At 39.0% G+C, this 22,602-nt stretch overlaps 1 protein-coding gene across 6 annotated transcripts in view; it reads right to left on the reverse strand.

The window, feature by feature from the left end:
- ATL2 (atlastin GTPase 2) overlaps nucleotides 1-22,125 on the reverse strand; it is a 57,252-nt gene extending 35,127 nt beyond the window's left edge. For 2 of the 6 annotated variants that reach the window (XM_082745713.1, XM_082745712.1), the window contains exon 1: nucleotides 21,397-21,597. In XM_082745713.1, coding sequence (XP_082601839.1) covers nucleotides 21,397-21,457 — 61 coding nt within the window. In that variant the 5' untranslated portion in view covers nucleotides 21,458-21,597. Of the gene's footprint in view, nucleotides 1-21,396; nucleotides 21,598-21,933 lie in introns of those variants that run through there. The other 4 variants (XM_082745711.1, XM_082745715.1, XM_082745710.1 and 1 more) reach the window with 4 other exon arrangements.
- Between the last annotated feature and the right edge of the window lie 477 nt (nucleotides 22,126-22,602).

Here is a 22,602-nt window from a genome sequence, read left to right on the forward strand (position 1 = left end):
AAAAGCACTAGTCTCTGAAAAATAAAACAGACAAACCACTTGGCAGGAAATTTTTATTAACTTGAAATTTCACCTAGATTAGTTGACTATAGTTACCATGTAGCCAGTTTTGATTCGCATGGATAAAGATAGGTACCTAAGATATACAGGCAGCAGATGTCTACATATCGTCACCATTTCTAGTCTACAGACTTCTGAAGTGAAGTGCCGCAAACACATTTCAAAGGTATAGTGAAGCACAATGACATGGTTCACTAAGTTTACTCCCCCATCATGATTTCTCTACCAAATTTGTACTAACCACAGATAAAGTATACTTCATTCATCACTGATACAAGCAACTGAATAACTGTAATGTACATTTCATTAGATTACTTGTAAACCTTAACATACAGTGATTACCTAAATTGGAAATCTTTTTAAATTTACCATTACTCTGAGATTTTAAACTGAAGTTGAATGTTATACAGAGAATAGTGATTTTAATTCTATTTCCATTTTTTAGTGTCCAAAAATGACTGAAGGTGACTTCAGACCTCCAATAAATTTTCCTGATTCACTGTTCCAAGTTAGTTCTTCCCCCACTCCAACTCCCAAATGGATCTTTCAAGGTCAAAGCTGAAAGATACCCACCTAGAGAAAATCAAATGTTCCTCAAATATTTCCCCATGCCTTAAATGCTAAGCATACTTAACCTATATGTCAGAAGGGCTACAAAAAGACATTTACTTTAGTAAAAAAAAGATCAGTAGTTGTCACTGGTTGAGGGGGAAGGAGACATGACCAGGTGGAGCTTCAGGATTTTTAGGGCAGTTAAACTATTCTCTCTAATGCTATAGACATATGGCATTATACATTTGTCAAAACCCACAGAATATGCAACCCCAACAGTGAAGCCTAATGTAAACTATGGGCTTTGAGTAATAATGAGGAGCCAGTGAAGATTCATAAACTGTAACAAAATGTACCACTTTGGTCTGGAGCAGGGAGCCTGTTGATGTGTGGGGATGAGGGAACATGCATACTCTGTGTTTTCCACTCAGTTTTGCTGCGAACCTAAAACTGCTCTAAAAAAGGAAATCTACAAAAAAAGACACTTGTCTTTTTGATCGCTCTTTAAACATTCTTTATCTTAAATCTGCCAAATTCATACATTCAGCATATACTCCAATGGCAAAATTTACACTTCAGGACTGACCTAGATCCATCTGCCAACTTTTAACATAATTATAAGCTAAGGCAATAAAAAGATGCTACAAATTTGCATTACAATAAAATGTTACTAATGTTAGATATTTCAACCCCAAAGTAAACTTGTAGAAAGAGAACCAAGTAAAGGGTAATTCACTTTTCAAATGAAATGAAATGCAATGAAAAGTATATTTTAAGTTATTATTCACATTCCAACTAAAAATGTAAAACAATCTGCATGGAAAGTAGCATGGTTCAGTCTACTCACTATTTACAAAAAATAGCAGTTTGACAAAAGGATTTTTGTGTCTGGTACTTGGCCCTCAATATTTATACTCTATAACCAAATAAAAACAGTATCTAAGTATTCAGAAGTTTATTCTAGCATATTTTTTTAAAAGCCTTAAAGAGATTATACCATAGCAAACCTATTTGTAGGAATTTTATAAGAAAATAAAAGATGCTAACAAAGATGAACAAGTTTGTTGAGCAGCATTATTTGTGGCAGTGAAAACTAATGTTGAGGGGGCGCCTGGGTGGCTCAGTGGGTTAAGCCGCTGCCTTCGGCTCAGGTCATGATCTCAGGGTCCTGGGATGGACTCCCACATCGGGCTCTCTGCTCAGCAGGAGCCTGCTTCCTCCTCTCTCTCTGCCTGCCTCTCTGCCTACTTGTGATCTCTGTCTGTCAAATAAATAAAATCTTAAAAAAAAAAAAAAGAAAGAAAGAAAATAAAAGATGCTAACAAAGATGAACAAGTTTGTTGAGCAGCATTATTTGTGGCAGTGAAAACTAATGTTGAGGGGGTGCCTGGGTGGCTCAGTGGGTTGAGGCCTCTGCCTTCAGCTCAGGTCATGATCCCAGGGTTCTGGGATCGAACCCCACATCAGGCTCTCTGCTCTACAGGGAGCCTGCTTCCTTCTCTCTCTCTCTCTCTCTGCCTTCTCTCTGCCTACTTGTGATCTGTCAAATAAATAAATAAATAAAATCTTTTAAAAAAAAAACACACAAAAAACTAATGTTGGAACTCCACTGGAAATAGACCAGTTCTTTAAAATCACGTGGACATATGACATGGCTTAAGAACACATCCATACATTTAAGATATTAAGGATATTTAAGACATCAGTATAAAATAAGTGGGAAAAAGGCAGATCACAAACTATTACAACTCACCCCCAATTCTGTTTTGCTTTGTTTTTAAAAAACATTAGATAACTTACAGAGAAAAAAACAAAAACAAAATAACACTTGGGACTTTCTCTTCCAGTCATTAGAGTAACTGTTGGCCCTCTGCCACAAACTGTAAAACTAAGCAAAATACATGAGGCATCTTTTTTCAAGGATGGACAACAATAATCATAGGACAGTAATCCTTGATAGAAGAAAACTCACAAGATGAGCCCCATGATCACCACGCCCATCTCTCACTTAACCCTCCCACTCTCCACCTAGAAGCAATTGCCTAAACATAGCATGGGGAACCACAGCACAGTATCTGAGCTCAGGGCTGCTAAAGCAGTTGGAACCTGTCACACACAAAAGAGAGTTAAAGAAGCTGTGCAGAGGTATAGCCCAGAAGATTCACAGGTACAGAGGAACACAACACTATGCAAAGCTTACCAGAAAGCTGTTACTACAGGGTTGAAAGACGAACAAGAGACACCAAAAATGACAGTACTGGGATACTTTGGCATTCTGGTCCAGCTGTGATGGAAAGATCTTTATGAAGAACACCTCAGGCACCACAAAGGCATGAAAGAATCTGATGGGGAGACGGGCTACAGAATAGATAAAACACGACAGCCATTAGGCTGATAGTCTCTGAATCTGGGAGATGTATATACACAAGTTCCTTATGTCATTCTCATCATTTCCACACATATTTGAAAATGTCCATAGTAGAAAGTTTCTTTTAAAAAGTAGTAGGGCTAGAGGCACCGGGGTGGCTCGGTTGGTTAAGTGCCCAACTCTTACTCAGGTCATGATCTCAGAGTCATGGGACTGAGGCCTGTGCAGGGCTCCAAGTGCAGCAGGGAGTCTGCTTGAAATTCTCTCCCTTCCTCCCCCCTCTCATGAGCACACTCTCTCTCTAATAAATATGTCGGGGGGGGGGGGCAAAAAAGGTAGTGAGGCTAATAAAGGTTTTATCAAGAGATGAAACAGATCCAAATACAAAAGACAGAGATGCAGGTCAGTGCTATTAGAAATACAAAAGAAGTCTGAAAGATTCTATAACACAGCTTTCTCAACCTTTCTTCTACTTCCACAGCCCTTTAATGATTGGGAGAGACAAAGGAGTGCCATGGAGGATTTTTTTTTTTTTTTAAGTTTTCAAAAATACACAAGTTCAAGCAATTGTAAAGTTCTATGTCTACTCTACCACTCTCATCAACCCAACTCCCCATAAAAAAAGTTCATCTAAACACATAAATCCTTGCCTCATAAACTCTGAAAGCAAAAACCCTAAAAAACTCATTATCAATTGTCTAACTAAAAGCAGGTACTCTTTACTAGGGAAAACTGAAAAAAAAATGAGATTTAAAATCAAATCCATTAAAAGCCTAAAAAGAGAATTTTAGGACCAGATGGCTACACTGGTGAATTCTACCAAACATTTAAGGAAGGGAAAAAAAAAAATTTAAAGGAAGAAACTATACCAATTCTACAAAGGCTCTTACAGGGGGAGAAAAAAAAAAGAGTATTTCCCAACACATTTTATGAAGACAGTACTATTACCCTAATACCAAAACCAGACAAAAACGTTACAAGAAAAAACTACGAACCAATAGCCCTCATGAACAGACATAAAATCCTTAATCAAAATCCTGTATTCAGAATACACAAAAAAATTCTTAGTTGTTTGGTAAGAGAAATTCCACTTTTTTTTCAAAGACTTTATTAGAGACAGAGAGAGAGAACATGCATGCACACATGCATGGGGAGCGGCAAAGGGACGAGCAAACTCCCTGCTGAGCAGACTCCTGACACAGGGGCCTAGATCCCAGGATCTGAGCCCAAGTCAGATGCTTAACCAGCTGAGCCACCCAGGCACCCCTAGAAATTCCACCTTAAAGTGGATGAAAGATTTTAATAAACACTTCAAAGAAGACATATGAATGGTCATTAAGCACATGAAAATATGCTCAATACCATTAGATGTTAAGGAAATAAGAATTAATACCACAATCAGATACCACTACACACTCTTAACAGCTAAAATTTACAAGACTGACAAAACAGCTGGTGGGGAGCAAATGGCACTCACATATATTTCTGTTTAGAGTACAAAATGATACAATCACTTGGAAAAAAAAGTTTTGGTAATACCTTATAGAAAATTAAACATAGTTTAAATAATCTCTATGCCCAAGGTGGGGCCTGAATTCATGACCCCAAGATCAAGAGTCCCATGCTCTACTAACCTAGACAGGAGCCCCAATTAAACATGTAAATACATGTTTACCATACAACCTGCAATCACACATCTAGGTACTTAAAAGAGAAATCAAAACATATGACACCAGACTTGAAAATGAATATTCATTATAACGGCCATAAATGAAAAAAAAAAAAAAAACCAAAGGTCCATTCACTGGAAAATGCATAAATTGTGTTAAATCCATACATTGAACTATTACTTGGAAATGAAAATGAATTACTGAAATACACACTAATACAGATAAATCTAAAAAGCTATATACTGGAGAGGAGGAGTCAAGATGGCGGAGAAGTAGCAGGCTGAGACTACTTCAGCTAGCAGGAGAACAGCTAGATAGCTTATCTAAAGATTGCGAACACCTGCAAATCCATCGGCAGATCAAAGAGAAGAAGAACAGCAATTCTGGAAACAGAAAAACAACCACTTTCTCAAAGTTTTTCTAATATATATATTTTTTCTTTTTTATATTTTTCTTTATTCGCTTTCTTTTTTTAATTCTTTTTTTTTCTTTTTTTTCTTTCTTTCTTTTTGAACCTCTTTTTATCCCCTTTCTCCCCCCTCACGATTTGGGATTGCTTCTGATTTGGTTAAAGCAGATTTTCCTGGGGTTTTGCCACCCTTTTAGTATTTTACTTGCTCCTTCATATACTCTTATCTGGACAAAATGACAAGGCAGAAAAATTCACCACAAAAAAAAGAAGAAGAGGCAGTACCGAAGGCTAGGGACCTAATCAATACAGACATTGGTAATATGTCAGATCTAGAGTTCAGAATGACAATTCTCAAGGTTCTAGCCAGGCTCAAAAAAGGCATGGGAGATATTAGAGAAACCCTCTCAGGAGATATAAAAAGCTATATACTAAGTGAAAGGAGCCACACATATGAAATTCTAGAAAAAGTAAAACTACAGTAACAGAAAGCATATCATTGGCTCCTGGGAGCTGAAGACAGGGGAGGAGAATTGACTACTACTACAAACTCAATGTGCATGTGTCCCCAAATTCGTATACTGAAGCCCTCCGTAATCCTGGATGTGATGGCATTTGGAGGTGGGGCCTGTGGGGTGATAATATAAGGTCATGAAGGTAGAGCCCTCATGTATGGAATTAGTAAGGGACTTGAGAGAAATGATCTTTCTCCACCCTGTGAGGACACAGCAAGCCAGCCATATACAAACAAGAAGAGAACTGAAACCAAATCTTCTGGCACCTTGATCCTAGGCTTTCCAATCTCCATTAACTGAAAAATAAATGTCTGTTTAAGCTATCCAGTCTATAGTAATCTGTTAAAGCAGCCCAAGCTAAGGTAATTATAAAAGGATGCAACGAGTTTTTTGAGATAATAGAACTGCTCTGTACCATGATGGTGGCAGTGGTGGGGGCCAAACAACTACAAATTCATCAAAACTCATTAAATTGTACTCAAAAATCAGTGAATTTTATGTAAATTATCGCAGTAAGGCAGATTTTGAAAAAAATCAATGCAGCCTATTCCCCTTAGCATTTTCGTTTTTTTTTTTTTTTTTTTTTAATATTTTATTCATTCATGAGAAAGGGGCTGGGGTGAGGGAGGAGCAGACTCCCAGCTGAGCAGGGAGCCCAACCCCCAATATCATGACCTGGATCAACGCAGATGCTTAACTGACTGAGCCACCCAGGTGCCAAACCACATAAATGAGAGGATAAAGCAATACAACCAATTTATTCATCATTTTCCAGAACAAAAATATTGTAAATAGTATTATCCTCTTCAAGGAGTATTGCCCATGAAGGTTATACTCCAATGGGATGAAAAACTAGAGCTGTCAATTCTGACACTGCTCAAATTCAATTTAAAATGTTTTCTCTTGGGTGCCTGGGTAGTTCAATGGGTTAATAAGCCTCTGACTTCGGCTCAGGTCATGATCCCAGGGTCCTGGAATTAAGGCCCACATAGGGAACCTGCTCAGCAGGGAGCCTGTTCCCCTCCCCCCTCTGCCTGCTTCTCTGCCTACGTGTCATCTCTCTCTCTCTCTGTCAAATAAATAAATAAATAAATAAATAAATAAATAAATAGGGGCACATGGGTGGCTCAGTGGGTTAAAGCCTCTGCTTTCCGCTCAGGTCATGATCCCCAGGGTCCCAGGATCGAGCACTGCATCAGGCTCTATGCTCAGTAGGGAGCTTGCTTCCCCCTCTCTCTTTCTACCTGCCTCTCTGCCTAATTGTGATCTCTGTCTATCAAATAAATAAATAAATAAATAAATAAATAAAATCCTTTATGAATGAATGAATGAATAAATAAATAAATAAATAAATAAATAAAAATCTTTTAAAAAAAAAGTTTTCTCTTGATGTGAAATTAGGAACTAGAAAATATAATTCTGAGTGTCTCCAATGGTGACAAATATACTCCTCTGTGAATGAATTCCTGTGAATCCACTACCTCACCATGCCAAAATATTTTGGTTAGGAAATAAAAAGGTTATTAGGAAGTTACTAATACTTATTTTCTTAAAGAATTCAAAACAGCTTTTTATATTGGGGAGGTAGGACGTTTTATTATTATTGTTATTCCTATAAATCCCACAATCTGTTAAGGCATCAAGAGATTATGCATATGCCTCCCAGAATATATATGTCAAGACCCATGAGGACATTTAAGTTCTAACATGTATGCTTAAAAATTAGCCTCAATACTCAAAATTATATCTAATATATCACTCAGAGGGGCTTTAGAGATCAGGCAGCCAAATTCACTAATTTTACAGGAAAGGAAAACACAGGACTAGATTTCCGTTTGCAGCAAGAACTGGGCTAGGTCTTTTTATTAATTTTGTGATTTTTCTCTACAGCAGTGCTTCTCAAACTTTTAACATGCATATGAATCACTTGGGGACCTTGTTAAAATGCATATTCTGATTCAGTAAATCTGGAGGGGAGCCTAAAACTGCACATTTCTAACTTCAAAATTGATGCCAGCACTGTTGGTTTCTGAACCTAATGGAGAACCATGGATCACCATATTTTATAGAGTGTTTAGTAAGTAAACCAATTTTATTTTGTAGTTTCTTATGTTTTTACAGAAGGAAAAAGTTTTCAAGCTAAACTATAATCCTGTATTCTTCCTGAGAGACTGCTGATACTCTGATGTAACTAACCACTCCAACCTAGCCACTGAGGATTCTGGATAAGGTGAAAAAGGCAGTGAACAAAGACATCCCTACTTTAATGTAAGTGTAGAAAATGTTTTTTAATATGTTGACATGATATATAGCTGGAGTTGAAAATTACTGGTCTGTTGGTCAGGAGTCACCATCAGTTCACCTGAGGGAACTTTTATAACAACGCTGGGCTTCCCTCACCCCTCCTCCAGCCAGATGCAGCCCAGAAGAATACTGACCGACACACACTTGGATTTCGATAATACAGTTTTTTTTGAAAAAGAGAAGTAGAATCAGGGACTTCAAGTTTTAACTATTGTTCCTATAAGATAGTGTTATTAAGAACTCACAAGGTTAGGGGCACCTGGGTGGCCCAGTGGGTTAAGCCTCTGCCTTCAGCTCAGGCAGGTCACGATCTCAGGGTCCTGGGATGGAGCCCCGCATTGGGCTCTCTGTTCAGGGGGAGCCTGCTTCCCCCTCTCTCTCTGCCTGCCTCTCTGCCTACTTGTGATCTCTGTCAAATAAATAAGTAAAATCTTAAAAAAAAAAAAAAAAACCTCACAAGTTAAACCTCTCTCATATAAAACAGAAACTACAACGCAAATTGCAAAAATAAAAACTTCAAAGATTTCAGAAGACCTATTAATGATGTCAGATATCAGATACTTTCCCACATTAGCTTTTCCCCTTTTGCTAATCATTTTGCTAAAAATGTTTTTAAAGAGTATCTAATGTAATTCATTTCCTTCCTTCATTACTGTCAAATTAAGAGATACACAAAAATTGTTTTCTTAAAAGATTCACATATTACTTTCCACTTGAAAACTACTGTTTCCATAGTAACCAGCACTGATGTCACGGAATTTTTGCTGTTCCCATTTTAATATGAGGCATAAAAATGTTTTTACGAATTTATCTAAACAGATTAAGAAAAATGTAGAATAGATTACAAATGTACAAGCACAAGATATTTTCCCCCAAGCTTATCTCCAAATATCAAGCAGTTCTTAAAGCATACCCTTTGGAAAATGTAAGTGTACTCTGAAGAAAAAAAATTTCAACTGAGGTTAATTTAAATTAGATAGCTTAAATGAGGATGCAGTTTATGAAGTCAATTTTGTTAGCTAGTTAAGAGATGCTGGAATAATGGCTCAGGGGACTCTTAAGCAACAACACAGAAATTTAGAAAAATTCTACTTAGGATCAGCAACAAAAGTTTTTATCAATTTCTTTCTAAAGTTAAGTCCTGTAGAAAATCTCACCCAAGTTACCCCAGGGGTCTTGCATCTGTTCTTAAAAACTTTTTTTTGAGGGGGGAGGTGGGGAAGATACACTTTTGTTCTGCAGTCCTACTTTTTAAAGAATCAGAGTACACAATACTGAAAAAATTAATTTTTAGGGAAGTTATTTATATGCTAAAGGAATTTTTACATACATATGAACAGGAAAAAAAAAAGTTTCCTTGTCCATGAAGTACTATTAAGAAATGGGGCGGGGTGGGGGAGGATCTGAAACAATCTAAATATTCATGGATAAATTAACCATGAAATAGAAAGCCAAAATTAACAAACAAGATATAAGTGTGTCAACGTGGATAAACTTCAAAACCAATGTCAAATGAAAAAAACAAATCACAAGTACATCCTCTGGGCCACTTACTAAAAATTGTTAAATAAAGCACAATACTGTGTATCATTTATTTTAAAAATACATGTAAGGGGGTGCCTCGGTGGCTCAGTTGGTTAAGCATTCAACTCTTGATCTTAGCTCAGGTTTTGATCTCAGGGGTGTGAATTCAAGCCCCACACTCGGGCTCCATACTGGGTGTGGAGTCTACTTAAAAAAAAAATATATATATATATGCCAACTTCAAGAGTGTGTGTATGTAGGAAGGGAAGTTGCGAGAACCCTTCAACTTGTGAAGTGACATTTTATTTCTCGTTAAAAATGATTCAAAACAATTAGGGTAAATACTATGCATTAGATATAGGCAATGGGAGCTTAGACATCTATAATATTTTCCTTTCATTTTTGTAAGTTTGAAATATGTTACAATTGTTTTTAATAAAGACTTTTAGATTACTTCAGAATTTACTTCACAGAAAAAAGTCACTTCTAAGTATTGAATGACTCCATGACTTTGGGCCAGGTACCGTGAGAGGAACAACAACCCTACAATTTAGCAATTATCCCCAATTCAGAGATTAGAATTACAGACAAAATTTTTTTAAAAAGAAAAAGCAGTATATGCATCAAGATTTCTATCTTGAGGGGGGCACCTGGATGGCTCAGTGGGTTAAGCCTCTACCTCCAGCTCAGGTCATGAACTTAGGGTCCTGGGATGGAGCAGGGAGCCTGCTTTTCCCTCTCTCTTAGCCGGCCTCTCTGCCTACTAGTGATCTCTGTCATACATAAAATCTTTAAAAAAAAAAAAAAGATTTCTATCTGGGGTTTTATAACAAGTCCATGCTGTTTCCTCTATACCAAACTTACAATGTTGCAGGATAATTCTTATAGAAAATCATTGTTCCCCAGTAGCATAGCCACAGGAAAGGAGACACAAATCAGTCCATTATTTCTAAAAAGATGTTTATCACTTAAAACAAATCCTTGATATCAGTTCATCTATCCTTATAAAGCAAAAAATGACAAGTACAGATTATGTGTGGGCTTAACAAGTTTGATTTTGTGTCATTGGGAGAGGTAAACTGATAAACATCTAAAATTTGAGATTTTTAGATCCTTAAAAGTCCTGGATTAAACTGGAGTCCTGGACAAAAATAAATAGAGTAACCAAAATAATTAAAACTACAGATACACATGTCTTCCTTGATAGATCAATAGGAATTTTTTTAAAAATATGTCTGCTATAGCACAGTCTAGCTGTAATTTAATTATACATGGATCTGAGTTATACTGACAATATTTAATTAGCCAACACCACACCATAAAACAGTGAGTCCCATGTTCACTAAAGCTTAAGAATCAGCTGGGTGGCTTGTTTGGAATACACTCTTGGATCTCAACTCCAGAGCTGATTAGGCTGATCAGGAGCGAGTCCAGGAACCTGCATCTGTAAAAGCACCCCACTAACCACCACCACCGTCATTCCAACGCAAGGGGGTTAAAGGACTAGAAGTAGGAGTGCGTTAAGTCTTTATTCCTTCAACAAACACTCACTAAACACCCACAACAAGGTTCTAAGAATTGCAAGATTCACTAGTGAACAAATTTTTTTAAAAAGTCCTGCCTTTAGGAGTTTATTACATCCTAAAGATGAGAAAATAGAAAACAAGAAAACAAATAAATGACATTGGCTAGTGTTAAGTATAGTACAGAGAAAAATAAAGCAGGTTAAAGGAAATGGAACAGGGGCTTGCTATTCCATGAAAGAATGATCAGGCAAAGATGCTCTAATAAGAAAACAGTTGAGCAGAAAACTGAAAGAAGTGATAGTATCTGGGAGAATGGGTAAAAACATCATTAATAACTTTATCACTCTTCCAAATAATGTATGAAATAATTTTAGGTGTACCTTCTACTATAGAAGAGGGAAAAACACGGTCTATTCTGGGTTAATAACTACATAATACCTCTTTAATCCTCAAAGTCGTTTTGTTTGGTAAACTATAAGTTTCCCTGTTTGCATAAAGGAGGACTATGAGGTCCAGATTAAGCAATCTGCAAGGACATATATTTCCCAAGTAATCAAATTTGTATGCACACTCAGGTCCTTGTCAAATCCATGATCTTCCAACTATGCCAAATGAGCATGTTTGTTGAATAAACTCAAGAGCTGAACTGTTAACCTGCTCAAGATATCTCGAAAGCTAAAAAAAAGTTACCAAAACCACAATTTGTTTAAAAAAAAAAAAAAAAAGAAGAGGGATTTATTTATTTCCTTTAAAATAATTCTTAGCATACAGCTACTTTTCCCTCTTTCCAAAAGTTTGTCAAAATTTATTTATATAGTCAGCAAAGCATTTATACCATCCCCCAACATGTGGGAAATACTCTTTTTTCTCTTCATTAGCTTTCTAGAAGGGCAAATTTTAAATTGGAGACTTTTAAAATATAAGATGCAATAAAATTATATTTGCCCATCTTTGGTAAGATATGCATATATATTTACATGTAAATAAATGTGTAATTCATTGTTTCATATGGTACACCTATACAAAGTGTCATCAATAACTGAGGAAGGTCCCCCACCCCATCTACTTCAAGCTAGTAGTAACTAGAGAGCAAGGCACTATACTTGATACCAGAGAAATGCAATTTGCTGATAACAGTCCTTACTCTCAAGGGTCCAACACAAACAAGTATAAAAGAATAGTAAAGAAAGCACTACATTAAATTATTTAGCTAGTGTTATCAATGAAGACATCCTCTGGAGAAGGCTGCATCTCTCTGAGCCCTGAAAATCAAATTAAGGCTAACCTTCAAAGTTTAGGCTAAGAATACTAGGCATTATCCTGAGAGACAAGGAAAATTTTGAGGCAGACGAGTGACAGGATCACAGCTGTGCTGCAGAGATAAACCAAAAGTGATGAGTGTTTAAGATGTATAATGAGAATCTAAAAACAGAGAAATCAGATATTAAGTAACTAGAGAGCCTAAGTATAAGGTGAGAAGCCCAAAGTCAGGACATGACAGTAAAAATGAAAAGCAATGCATGTAAGAGCTAGCCAGTTCCTCTTCAACATACCCCTCTGAACTAGGCAACAGCATACACTAAATTATTCCATATTTCTATAAGGAATATATTCTTATAAACCTTTATAAAACAATACACTAAATTTCCATTTCCAAAAGTAATTTTGGCAGTTACGCTAAGGTTTTCTAACACAGGGTTCAGGTATCCATCAAAACCAGAGTAGGTTTCCTTGACTCAGGCAAACCACTGAATCATTCCCTTTTGGCCCCCAAATTAACTCAGTAGTGAGTTAAAGATATTAAATCCACAGAAAAGCTACTGAAATTTGGGATAATCAGTTAGCAAAAGAGTCATTAATACACAGATCCAGGCTTAAATTTAGAATAAGGCTTTTATGATAAATCTCAAATAGGTCAAGACTCTAGAAAGAAGATGCTACATTCCATTTTGCCACATCTCTCTACCTTAGATGGCCCATTATAGCAGCACTTTATTTAAGAAAGAAAGAAAGAGAGAGAGAGAGAAAGGAGGGAAGGAGTGAGGAAGAAAGAAAGAAGACTGATTATCTATCTGAGAGTATGTGCGCACAAGGCAGGGGAGGGCAGGGAGAGAGGAACAAGCAGACTCCCCACTGAATTTGGAGCCCAACAAGGGAAGGGCTCAATCCCAGGACCTTGGTATCATGACATGCGCTAAAGTCAGATGCCTAACCAACTGAGCCACCCAGATGCCCCTATAGCAGCACTTTAAAAAAACAAAGTATACACTCAAACCAGGCAAAATTCCTAAAAGAGCTGTAAGAAGAAAGGAATAGTGCAAAACAGACAAACCTCCTTCCAAGTAGATATATGTGACTAATCTAAAATAACTTGAAAATCAAAAGGGAAACAAAGTCAGAGATTCTCATTATACTCTTCCTTTTATCCTTTCTCTAGTTTGGCAACTTTTAGAGTACATACACATCAGGATTCTTTGTAGCAGATAAAAGAGATGCTCAAAAACAGGTAGGGGAACACATCTCTATAGTTTTTAAGAAGTCACATTTAGGGCTATTCAGACAGTTTTTCCAGGAATCATCCAGTTATTTAAATCAGTTCTTTGCTCGACTTGGCTACAAAAACAGCCCATATTCTCTTTTTATTACACATGCTTTACCACCTTCAGTTACTTCTACCTAACTGCTTTTAAATACCTTTTAAGTATCCCTTCTGGAAAAATTCTTAGAAAGGAGAGACAAATCCTTAAACTATTTTGTAAAAAACCTTACCATATACTGCCTTTCTATCTTCACACAAGAGGTATATCCTACTCTCTGCCTTCTATAACCCACCCATTCTTCAAGGTCTGACAAAGACCACCCTCCTCCTTGAAGTCTTCCTCGGTAACACTAGCACACAGTAATTCCTACTTCTGAAATTATAAACTTAATGATACACTTTACTAACAAATATGCATAAGATCTATCTGATCTCCCAACTACATGAAAGCTTAGAACAGGGCTCTGTTCCTACACTTTTCTACAGAGGTACTCATTACAAGCAACTGAAAAGCCCTTTCATAAGGTAGGTGGCTCAATATGTCAACTGATAACATCAAGGGAAAAAAGCCAGTTCTTTGTTTAAAAATGGTCTTCTATCAGCCTGCCCTCCTCCACCTCTTTACTCCCTAAGAAAACTAGTGTCTTTACCCTGAAGGAGTGGTAACTCTGTACACTCAAAACAAGGCAAGTGTTTTTAAGACATTATCTTTTCATCTTAAACTTCCAAAGTAGGGTCTTTTTTTTTAGTTAAAGAAGCTGAAGCTTGGTGGTGGTTAACAATCCATACCAAGCTCCTGGGCACCAAAACAGATGCCCCTAACGTCTGCCATTGAAGAGCTGGGAATAAAAAATTCTTCAGGAAGAATTTGAAACAGTTAAAAAAAAAAAAATCCTCTGGCAGCATACCTAAAAATTCAGAAGAGACTAGCACCAGTAAGTTGAAAAGTTGCCAATTTATTTAAGAAAACATGGAACCATTTAAAAACTTTTTTTTCAGAAACACAATATATCCACAAAATTAAAAAGTCAAACATGAAAAAATCCCTTATGTACAAAAGGGCTTTTACAAAACAGTAAGGAAAACACTGAGAGATGGTCCAAGAAGATGAAAATGCAATTAATAAGGGCACCTGGGTGGCTCAGTTGGTTAAGTGTCTGCCTTCGGCTCAGGTCATGATCCCAGGGTCCTGGGATGGAGCCCCACATTGGGCTCCCTGCTTCTCCCTCTCCCTCTGCCTGCCACTCTGCCTACTTGCGCTCTGTCAAATAAATAAACAAATCTTCTTAAAAATGCATATTCAGTTGACATTAAAATTTAAACATCAACTGTAATCAAAGAAATACAAATGAAACAGTACATTAAGATCCTCTACCTATGTGTTAGCATTCATTTTTATATAACAACACCCACTTGTAAACAAAGTATTTGCAAACAAGTGCAAACCTAACCCAAACACAAGATAAATCAGAATTTTCTGAATGGACTGGCTGATGTGTCTTCAATATTGAAACATACAGATGGTACAAAAAATACTTTTAAGACTTTATCCTAAAGGTCAAGACTTATCTACAGAAAGGCTTAGCCAGCATTATTCACAAAAAATAACCCTGTATCTAGATGAAGGATTAGTTTAGTATGACAATGCTATTTTAAAAATCATGTTGAAGAGATTAGTTAATCACAAAGGGGAATACAATGAATGGAAAAATAAATTACAAAATTACAGTAAGATCCCAATTTAGAAAACATTAAATTATGCATTAAAAAAGGATATATACTACAAGATGTATACCCTAATGCTAGCAGTGCTTACCACTAGTAGATATTTTTACTTTCTTCATTTGTATTTTCCAAAATGTCTACAAAGATTTACTGCTTTTGAAATTTAAAAAAAAAAAAATTTAAACTCTCACTAGGTATAAATTACCTATGACTTGTAACAGATTAAGAGCCATGATCACAAGCTCTGGTCAATCACAAGTTTAGATGTAATTTAAAGGCAGTAAGTTTCTATCTTAATATCGAATTGTTAGACTTCTGGCAACAACAACATTGTTCAACCCTTCTGAGAACTTTCAGCCTACACTTCTGAATTTGCAAAACAATACCCAAGGCCACTGCCATTCTCCTTCAATAAAACTCCTCTCAACTCTAAACAAACTCCGCAGATCATATTGTATTATCTATTTTAAAATTCAAGTGCTGATGAAGAGAGTGATTTCTGAAGATGTGATTAAAAACTAAGTTCAAAAAAATTTAAGAATAAGGGTGATTCATGTCAAAGTTTCTCTACAACTTACTTCAAAAACAACTCTCCCCCCATAAAAGTAAACTTAATCCAAGTTTTAATATCTCATAGGGGCACCTGGGTGGCTCAGTGGGTTAAAGCCTCTGCCTTCGGCTCCAGTAGTGGTCCCAGTCCCGGGATGGAGCCCCTCATTGCACAGGGCTCTCTGCTCAGCAGGGAGCCTGCTTCCTCCTCTCTCTCTCTGCCTGCTCTCAGCCTACTTGTGATCTCTGTCAAATAAATAAATGAAATCTTTAAAAAAAAAAAATTTGAAAAAAATTAGTATCTCATAAACCCATTCATTCAAATATGAAATGAGAAGCTCATTTAGCATGCCAATTCCACCCCCCTTTAAAAGACAGTTTCCTTGGGGCGCCCGGGTGGCTCAGCGGGTTAAAGCTTCTGCCTTTGGCTCCAGTCATGATCCCAGGGTTCTGGGATCACGCCCCGCCAACCGGCTCTCTGCTCAGCAGGGAGCCTGCTTCCTTCTCTCTCTGCCTACTTGTGATCTCTGTCTCTGTCAATAAATACATAAATAAATAAAATCTTTAAAAGACAGTTTCCTTACAGAAGGCTTTAAAGTTTCTTTCTTTCTTTCTTTCTTTCTTTCTTTCTTTAAAAGATTGTATTTATTTATTTGACAGACAGAGATCACAAGTAGGCAGAGAGGCAGACAGAGAGAGAGGAAGGGAAGTGGGCTGGCTCCCCGCTGCGCAGAAGAGAGTCTGATGCGGGACTCGACTCGATCCCAGGATCCCTGGATCATGACCCGAGCCGAAGGCAGATGCTCTAACCCACTGAGCCACCCAGGCGCCCGGCTTTAAAGTTTCTACTGTGCCTTCACAGATTAGCTATTTAATAAAAACAAAAACAAAAAACCTTTAAGTTTGCTAGGGCAGATTATTAGCTACCAGGAAGAAAAAAATGTTATTACAGAGCTAATATTAAAATCCAGCCCTCCATTCTAAATCCATTCTGAAGATCGAAATAAGTTCACAGAATTCAAAAGTTAAAATATATCCTAATCCCTATTCATGACACTAAATGATTACATGTAAGGGGGAAAAAGCTTTTAATGGGGTTCACAATTTGTGTACTTTCAAGTCAATCATTCTTTAGGCATTTTTGTACAAAACAGACTCCAGTTAGATTCTGCACATTTACTACCTGAAAGGTAAATGCATTCTACTTGAAAACTGCCATGACCTTAAGAATTACTTCATATTGAATCCTATACTGGAAATAAACAATTTCAGAAGACTATTTTGCTATGACTGATTCTCTAAAGTGCAAGTTTATTGAAATAAAGACAGCTGAGAAGGGGCGCCTGGGTGGCTCAGTGGGTTAAGCCGCTGCCTTTGGCTCAGGTCATGATCTCAGAGTCCTGGGATCGAGTCCCGCATCGGTCTCTCTGCTCAGCAGAGAGCCTGCTTTCCTCTCTCTCTCTGCCTGCCTCTCCATCTACTTGTGATTTCTCTCTGTCAAATAAATAAATAAAATCTTAAAAAAAAAAAAAAGACAGCTGAGAAGTATGAATGTATATTTTTATCTTATAAAAACCAAACAAAGGTTTTTCAGGTCACATATTTTGAAATTTAACTTTTCGTTCAAAACAACAAACATTATAGGAATACTACCATCAACAGAATGTCTGCCACTGGGTTAATAAGCACTTTTATCACATTTAATACTTGCCATACCCCTAATCAGGAACACATTATCAGCATTCTACAGGTCAAGTTAAAAATTTACCCGCCACCCTTGCCCAAACTAAGCCTCTGTCTACACTGCAGACCTGCCACCCTTGCCCAAACTAAGCCTCTGTCTACACTGCAGGGAAAAACATTAGAAGAAACTGACAGGAAATAAGCACATATATACATATAATAGCATAAGTAGTCATATAGGCATATTCTTACGTAAGCATTACAGTCTCTTACACACAGACAGCTTTACAATTTATAAAACATCTGTACCTATCTCATTTCTTTCCCACAACAGTCCTATTACAGAATACTATCACTGCTATGTGTGAGGGGCTTCAAGGCTCAGAGAGTTTATTCACTCAGCTTTTGATTCCTTTCCTCATTCTTTTCCATTGCACTATCTTGACTTCTCTATAATTAAAAAAACACTGCACCCACAATAAAAAGAGTGAATGTACTCTTGTACATTTAAGTAAATGATCCTTAACAAGATCCTTTATGATCCTTTCATAAATTTACACAGCTCACCAAGCTATTAGAATTACTGGTTATTCTGACTTAGAGCATAAACAAAAATATAATTTGTATGAATAATTTTCATTAAGCTGGTTCATTAACAAGGAATCCCCTAAATCCTACTTGTACTGGCCAGAAAACTAAACCCCAAGTCAAAAGTGCATACTATCTCCTTGGGAAAACAAAGTACATGTATGCTAGTCTTTTATGACTTAACAGTTGCTTCTAATAGGTATCATCTGCCCATAAAATCAACTACCTACAGCCATCTGTCCCACAGTAGAAAGTGAGGATGGCTACTTAATTAAATACATATTTTTAAAAATCTACCTGTTTAGCAAATATGTGTACACCTAAACACACGGAGATATGATTACCAATAACTTAAAAAATCATTTGTAAGTTACCTTGGCTTTGTACTTCGTACTTCTCAATGTTCTTAACAAGCAGAATTTTTCTACTTCATGAATTCTTCTTTCTACAACTACCTTTTCCCTTCTTTAAATTTCTCACTCCACTTAGTAACTCGCTCTAGCTTTACTTATTAACTGCCCCAGCTTCTCATTAGTATGGTTTCAGACATCACTCATTCAACAGTTTTACCAAGACATTTCTAATTATACATGTGATAAGAAAGCACTCATCCATTCTTTCTATAGGATGGGTAGTGAGTGATAAAGAGAAGAACATTAATTAGGGTTCGAAGCCAGATGTCCAAGAAAGAATTCTTGAGACATCTTTGGTGCAAAATGGTGATTTTATTAAAGCACAAGGACACGGGGCGCCTGGGTGGCTCAGTGGGTTAAAGCCTCTGCCTTCAGCTCAGGTCATGATTCCAGGGAGCCTGCTTTTCCCTTTCCCTCTCTGCCTGCCTCCCTGCCTACTTGTGATCTCTGTCAAATAAATAAATATCTTTTATTTAAAAAAAAAATAAATCACAAGGACAGAACCCATGGCAGAAACAGCTGCACTGGGGAATAGAGGAGTATAGCCCATTACATACTTTCAAGTTGGGAGGGAGTTAGGGATAGTGTAAGTCTCTAAGGAATTTTGGAAGCAAGGTTTCCAGGACCTTGAGGGAGCTAGCTATTGTTGGGAAAAGATCATTTATTACTGTCCAACAAAACCTGAGTCATGAGACCCTTCAGATGTATACTGGTGGGTCATATGCTTGGAGGATGATTGCCAACACGTATCTTGGGGAGCTTTCGCTTACAACTGTGTGTCAAACAGGTCTTCCTACTGAGCATAAACAAATTTTTAAAATGCATCTTGCTAAAAAGTATCAAAACTGTAAAAATATGCCTTGAACCACAGCATGGAATGAGGTGACAGGTACTCTTTAACTGCTTAATATCAGACAGATGGAAAAAGCACAATTTTGGAAAACTTTCTAAACAATTTCAAGAAAGTTACTTTCATCTATGGATATTTAAAAACTTTGTCCTCAAGTTAAAACACAATGGCAAACTAAAATCGAATCCCAAAATAGGTGCACCCAACTTAAAGCCAGAATCTCATTTTAAATCACCGTTTATTTTCCCTACAATAAATACCTCTTTACTGTATGTAAAACAGCTCCTTCTTCCCCAAACAAATAATTTCCAAGAGATTTAATCCTACAAAGCCATTAAAGTACAGGATTACATAATGCTTTATAAAGACCCTACATTCCTAATCCTAAAGAAAGTAAGCATTTCTCTTAAGAGACACAAAGCACCTTCCTAAGACTAAACCATTATGGCACCTGACTGACCCCAACTCAATTCTTCAAGTTTACTTATTCAGAAAGCAGAGGGAGACAAAGAGTTTCTTATACAAACTCCAATATAGCTGAGTTCCTACTCATTCACAGCCTGTTTGCTCTGACTAAACACAAATCTTAAGTTTTATTGGGATTTTAATGCTGTACTGAGTGACTACAGAGCAAATGAAAAGGTTTTAGGCAGTCATTTGATAGGTACGGTTATCAAGGAAAGGGCTACCTCCAAGAGTGGGGGGAAAACATAACACACAAAAATCTGAGTAGCAGACAGAATGTTTAATAAATGGTGGGCCCTATTTATCAACTCTTAAGAATCACATCTCTTCTCAATGTACCACAAAATAAAAATGATGTTCATAACCATGACCAAATCATGAAGTTACGCTTCTCCTAATAAGGCAAGTATATAAAACACTTTGAGGGGTGCCTGGGTGGCTCAGTGGGTTAAGCCTCTGCCTTCAGCTCGGGTCATGAGCTGAGGGTCCTGGGATGGAGCAGGGAGCCTGCTTCCCCCCACCCCACCTCTGCCTGCCTGTCTGTCTGTCTACTTTCCATCTCAGTCAAATAAACAAATAAAATCTTAAAAAAAAAAACAAAACCACTTTGAAACTACATCTAAAATGATTACGTTAAAATATATCTAAGTAAGTTCAAGAGCAAACACACACACAACACACACACCCCTAGGGTCCAAAAGATCCAAATCAATCCATCAGCATTCCAAAACTAATTACTTGAGAATTCCAACCAGAAGAGATCTAAGGCAAAACCTCTCTTCTCTGGTGTTGTGTTGTGTTGTGTTGGGGGGGAGGGGGGTGTGGGTGTTTCTATGCAAACAGTTCTGTCAAGTGCTTTTGTTGGCAGGCAATAATAAAATAAGCTTTATTTCCTGTTCTTTATCCTGTATCAAAACTCTAGTCTGTCATCACCCCTGACATATGTTCAGCACATCCAAAGGTTACCATGAATGATGAAATATATTTCACATAAACTTTTCTAACTGAAGTTAGTCTTCACGGACTAACTTACCAAAATGTTTCACATTTCATTTCACAAAACCTTTATCAGACTGTGGATAGAGGAATCTGAAGACCACAAATTCACATTTAGTGTCGTTTATAAACTCTTACGTATTCCATGGCCGTACTTACCTAACCGTAAGTTTTTACTATTTATAAGCCTTTGAAAAACTTTACGCCTTTAAGTACTATCAAAATTCTCAATCAAGATTACATGCGTTCAGTTCACACCAGAGCGAAAGATCAAATGCTCAACTACTAAAAATAGGGGTGTTATGAGAGGGACACACAACACTCCGCTGCCAAAGCAAACGCGTCTTGGAGAGGGCAGGGGCGCTCCTTGTACACGTACAGTAGCAGCTCACATTCCGCAAAACCGGGGAGCGAAGGATCAGGTGACTTCACACCCCAGACACTTGGGAGTCTGATCGGGCCTTACTATACCACCTAAGTGACTAGTAAACTGCTCGCAACCCTAGTTTAATAACTAAATCTGGACTTGCATCCTAGCCACGCGAAACCCGCGCCAATAGGTTTGCGGGCCGAGGAGCCCCAAAACCCGAGCCCCGGGTCACAGCACTGGCCTGCGGACTGCGGTTCCCTCCTGGGAGGGAGTCTGGAGAGCTTTCCGACCTGGCAGCGAGGTGTCTGCTCCCCCCGCGCGCTCCGCGTCCTCCTCCTCCGTGGGGTTCATCAAGCCCCGGCCACCCTTGCCTCCCTTTCCGACAGAAGGACAGAGAGCACTGCCCGCCAGGAAACGTCGCCCTGCAGCGTCCGGAACTCTCCAACACCCAGACGCGGCGCCACCGACCTCCCCGCGCCCCAGGTCTGCGGCCCCAGCTCAAGGCCGCCCCCTCAGGTCGGGGCGGACGCGACGGCAGCCACGCGGCGGGAGGGCAGGGGGCCGGGCCGGGCGCAGATGCGCTCGCAGCCCGTTCACCCGACAGCAGCGGGAGCCGCTGCCCCAGGGCCGCCCTTTCAGGCCGCGCGCCGCAGAAGCTCGGGGCGCGGCGGGAGCTAGGCCCGGCGGCCGTCAGACGAGGCGGCAGGAGGAAAGCTGAACCAGCCGGGGCCGACGACCCCGCCGCCTGCGGCCGGTGCCCGCGGGTCCGAGCGGCCCGCGCCTTGTCCCCACCCGGGCCCTGCGGCCTCCACCCCGCCGGCGCGTACCTAGGAAGGTCGTGGACGAGACGTGGTTAACCCCGGTGCTTGGGTCGCTGGTCCCCCGCCGCCGCCGCAGCCCCTGGTGCGGCTGCTGCCTCCGCGCTGCCTCGTCCCCCTCCGCCATCTTGTACCGATTTAAAATTAACTCCCCACTGACGTCAAACGCCGCCGCCGCTTTATCAACCTCCCGGGAGCCGGCGGGGCGCCCGCGGGTCCTAGCGCCGCCTTTAGCCAGCGTCTTCTTGTCCTCCCCACGCCCTCCCCCGACCCGCCCATCGGCGTCCTCGCTCCGCCTCCGCCCTGCCCGCCTGCCTGCCAGTCGCTAGGTTTCCCTGATTTTCCACTGCTAGAAGGGATTGGGCGGCGCCCCTACCGCGATCGCCTCGCTCCACACGGCTCTGAGCTCAGTACCACACCCCCTTAGCGCTGGGCTGGTCCGTGTAAACGCAGAAGGGATCTCCAGAGAACCAAGTCCCTCCTTCCCTGTTCAGTAACCCAATTCTTTTTACTGCTCTTCTTCGTAATCGTTAACTCGTGCCCTGCACATGCGGTTGCTTTCGTACACCTTTTTCTCTGTTTTATCCTCCACAGCGGTTCTCCCTCTCCCTCTCTGTCCCCTCTCCCAAGCTATTGCTCTGCTTTTCCTTTTGATCTTTCCTCATCCAAGTCCCTAAT

The sequence above is a fragment of the Mustela nivalis genome (genome assembly GCF_964662115.1).
Source record: "Mustela nivalis genome assembly, chromosome: 8".
NCBI lineage: Eukaryota > Metazoa > Chordata > Mammalia > Carnivora > Mustelidae > Mustela > Mustela nivalis.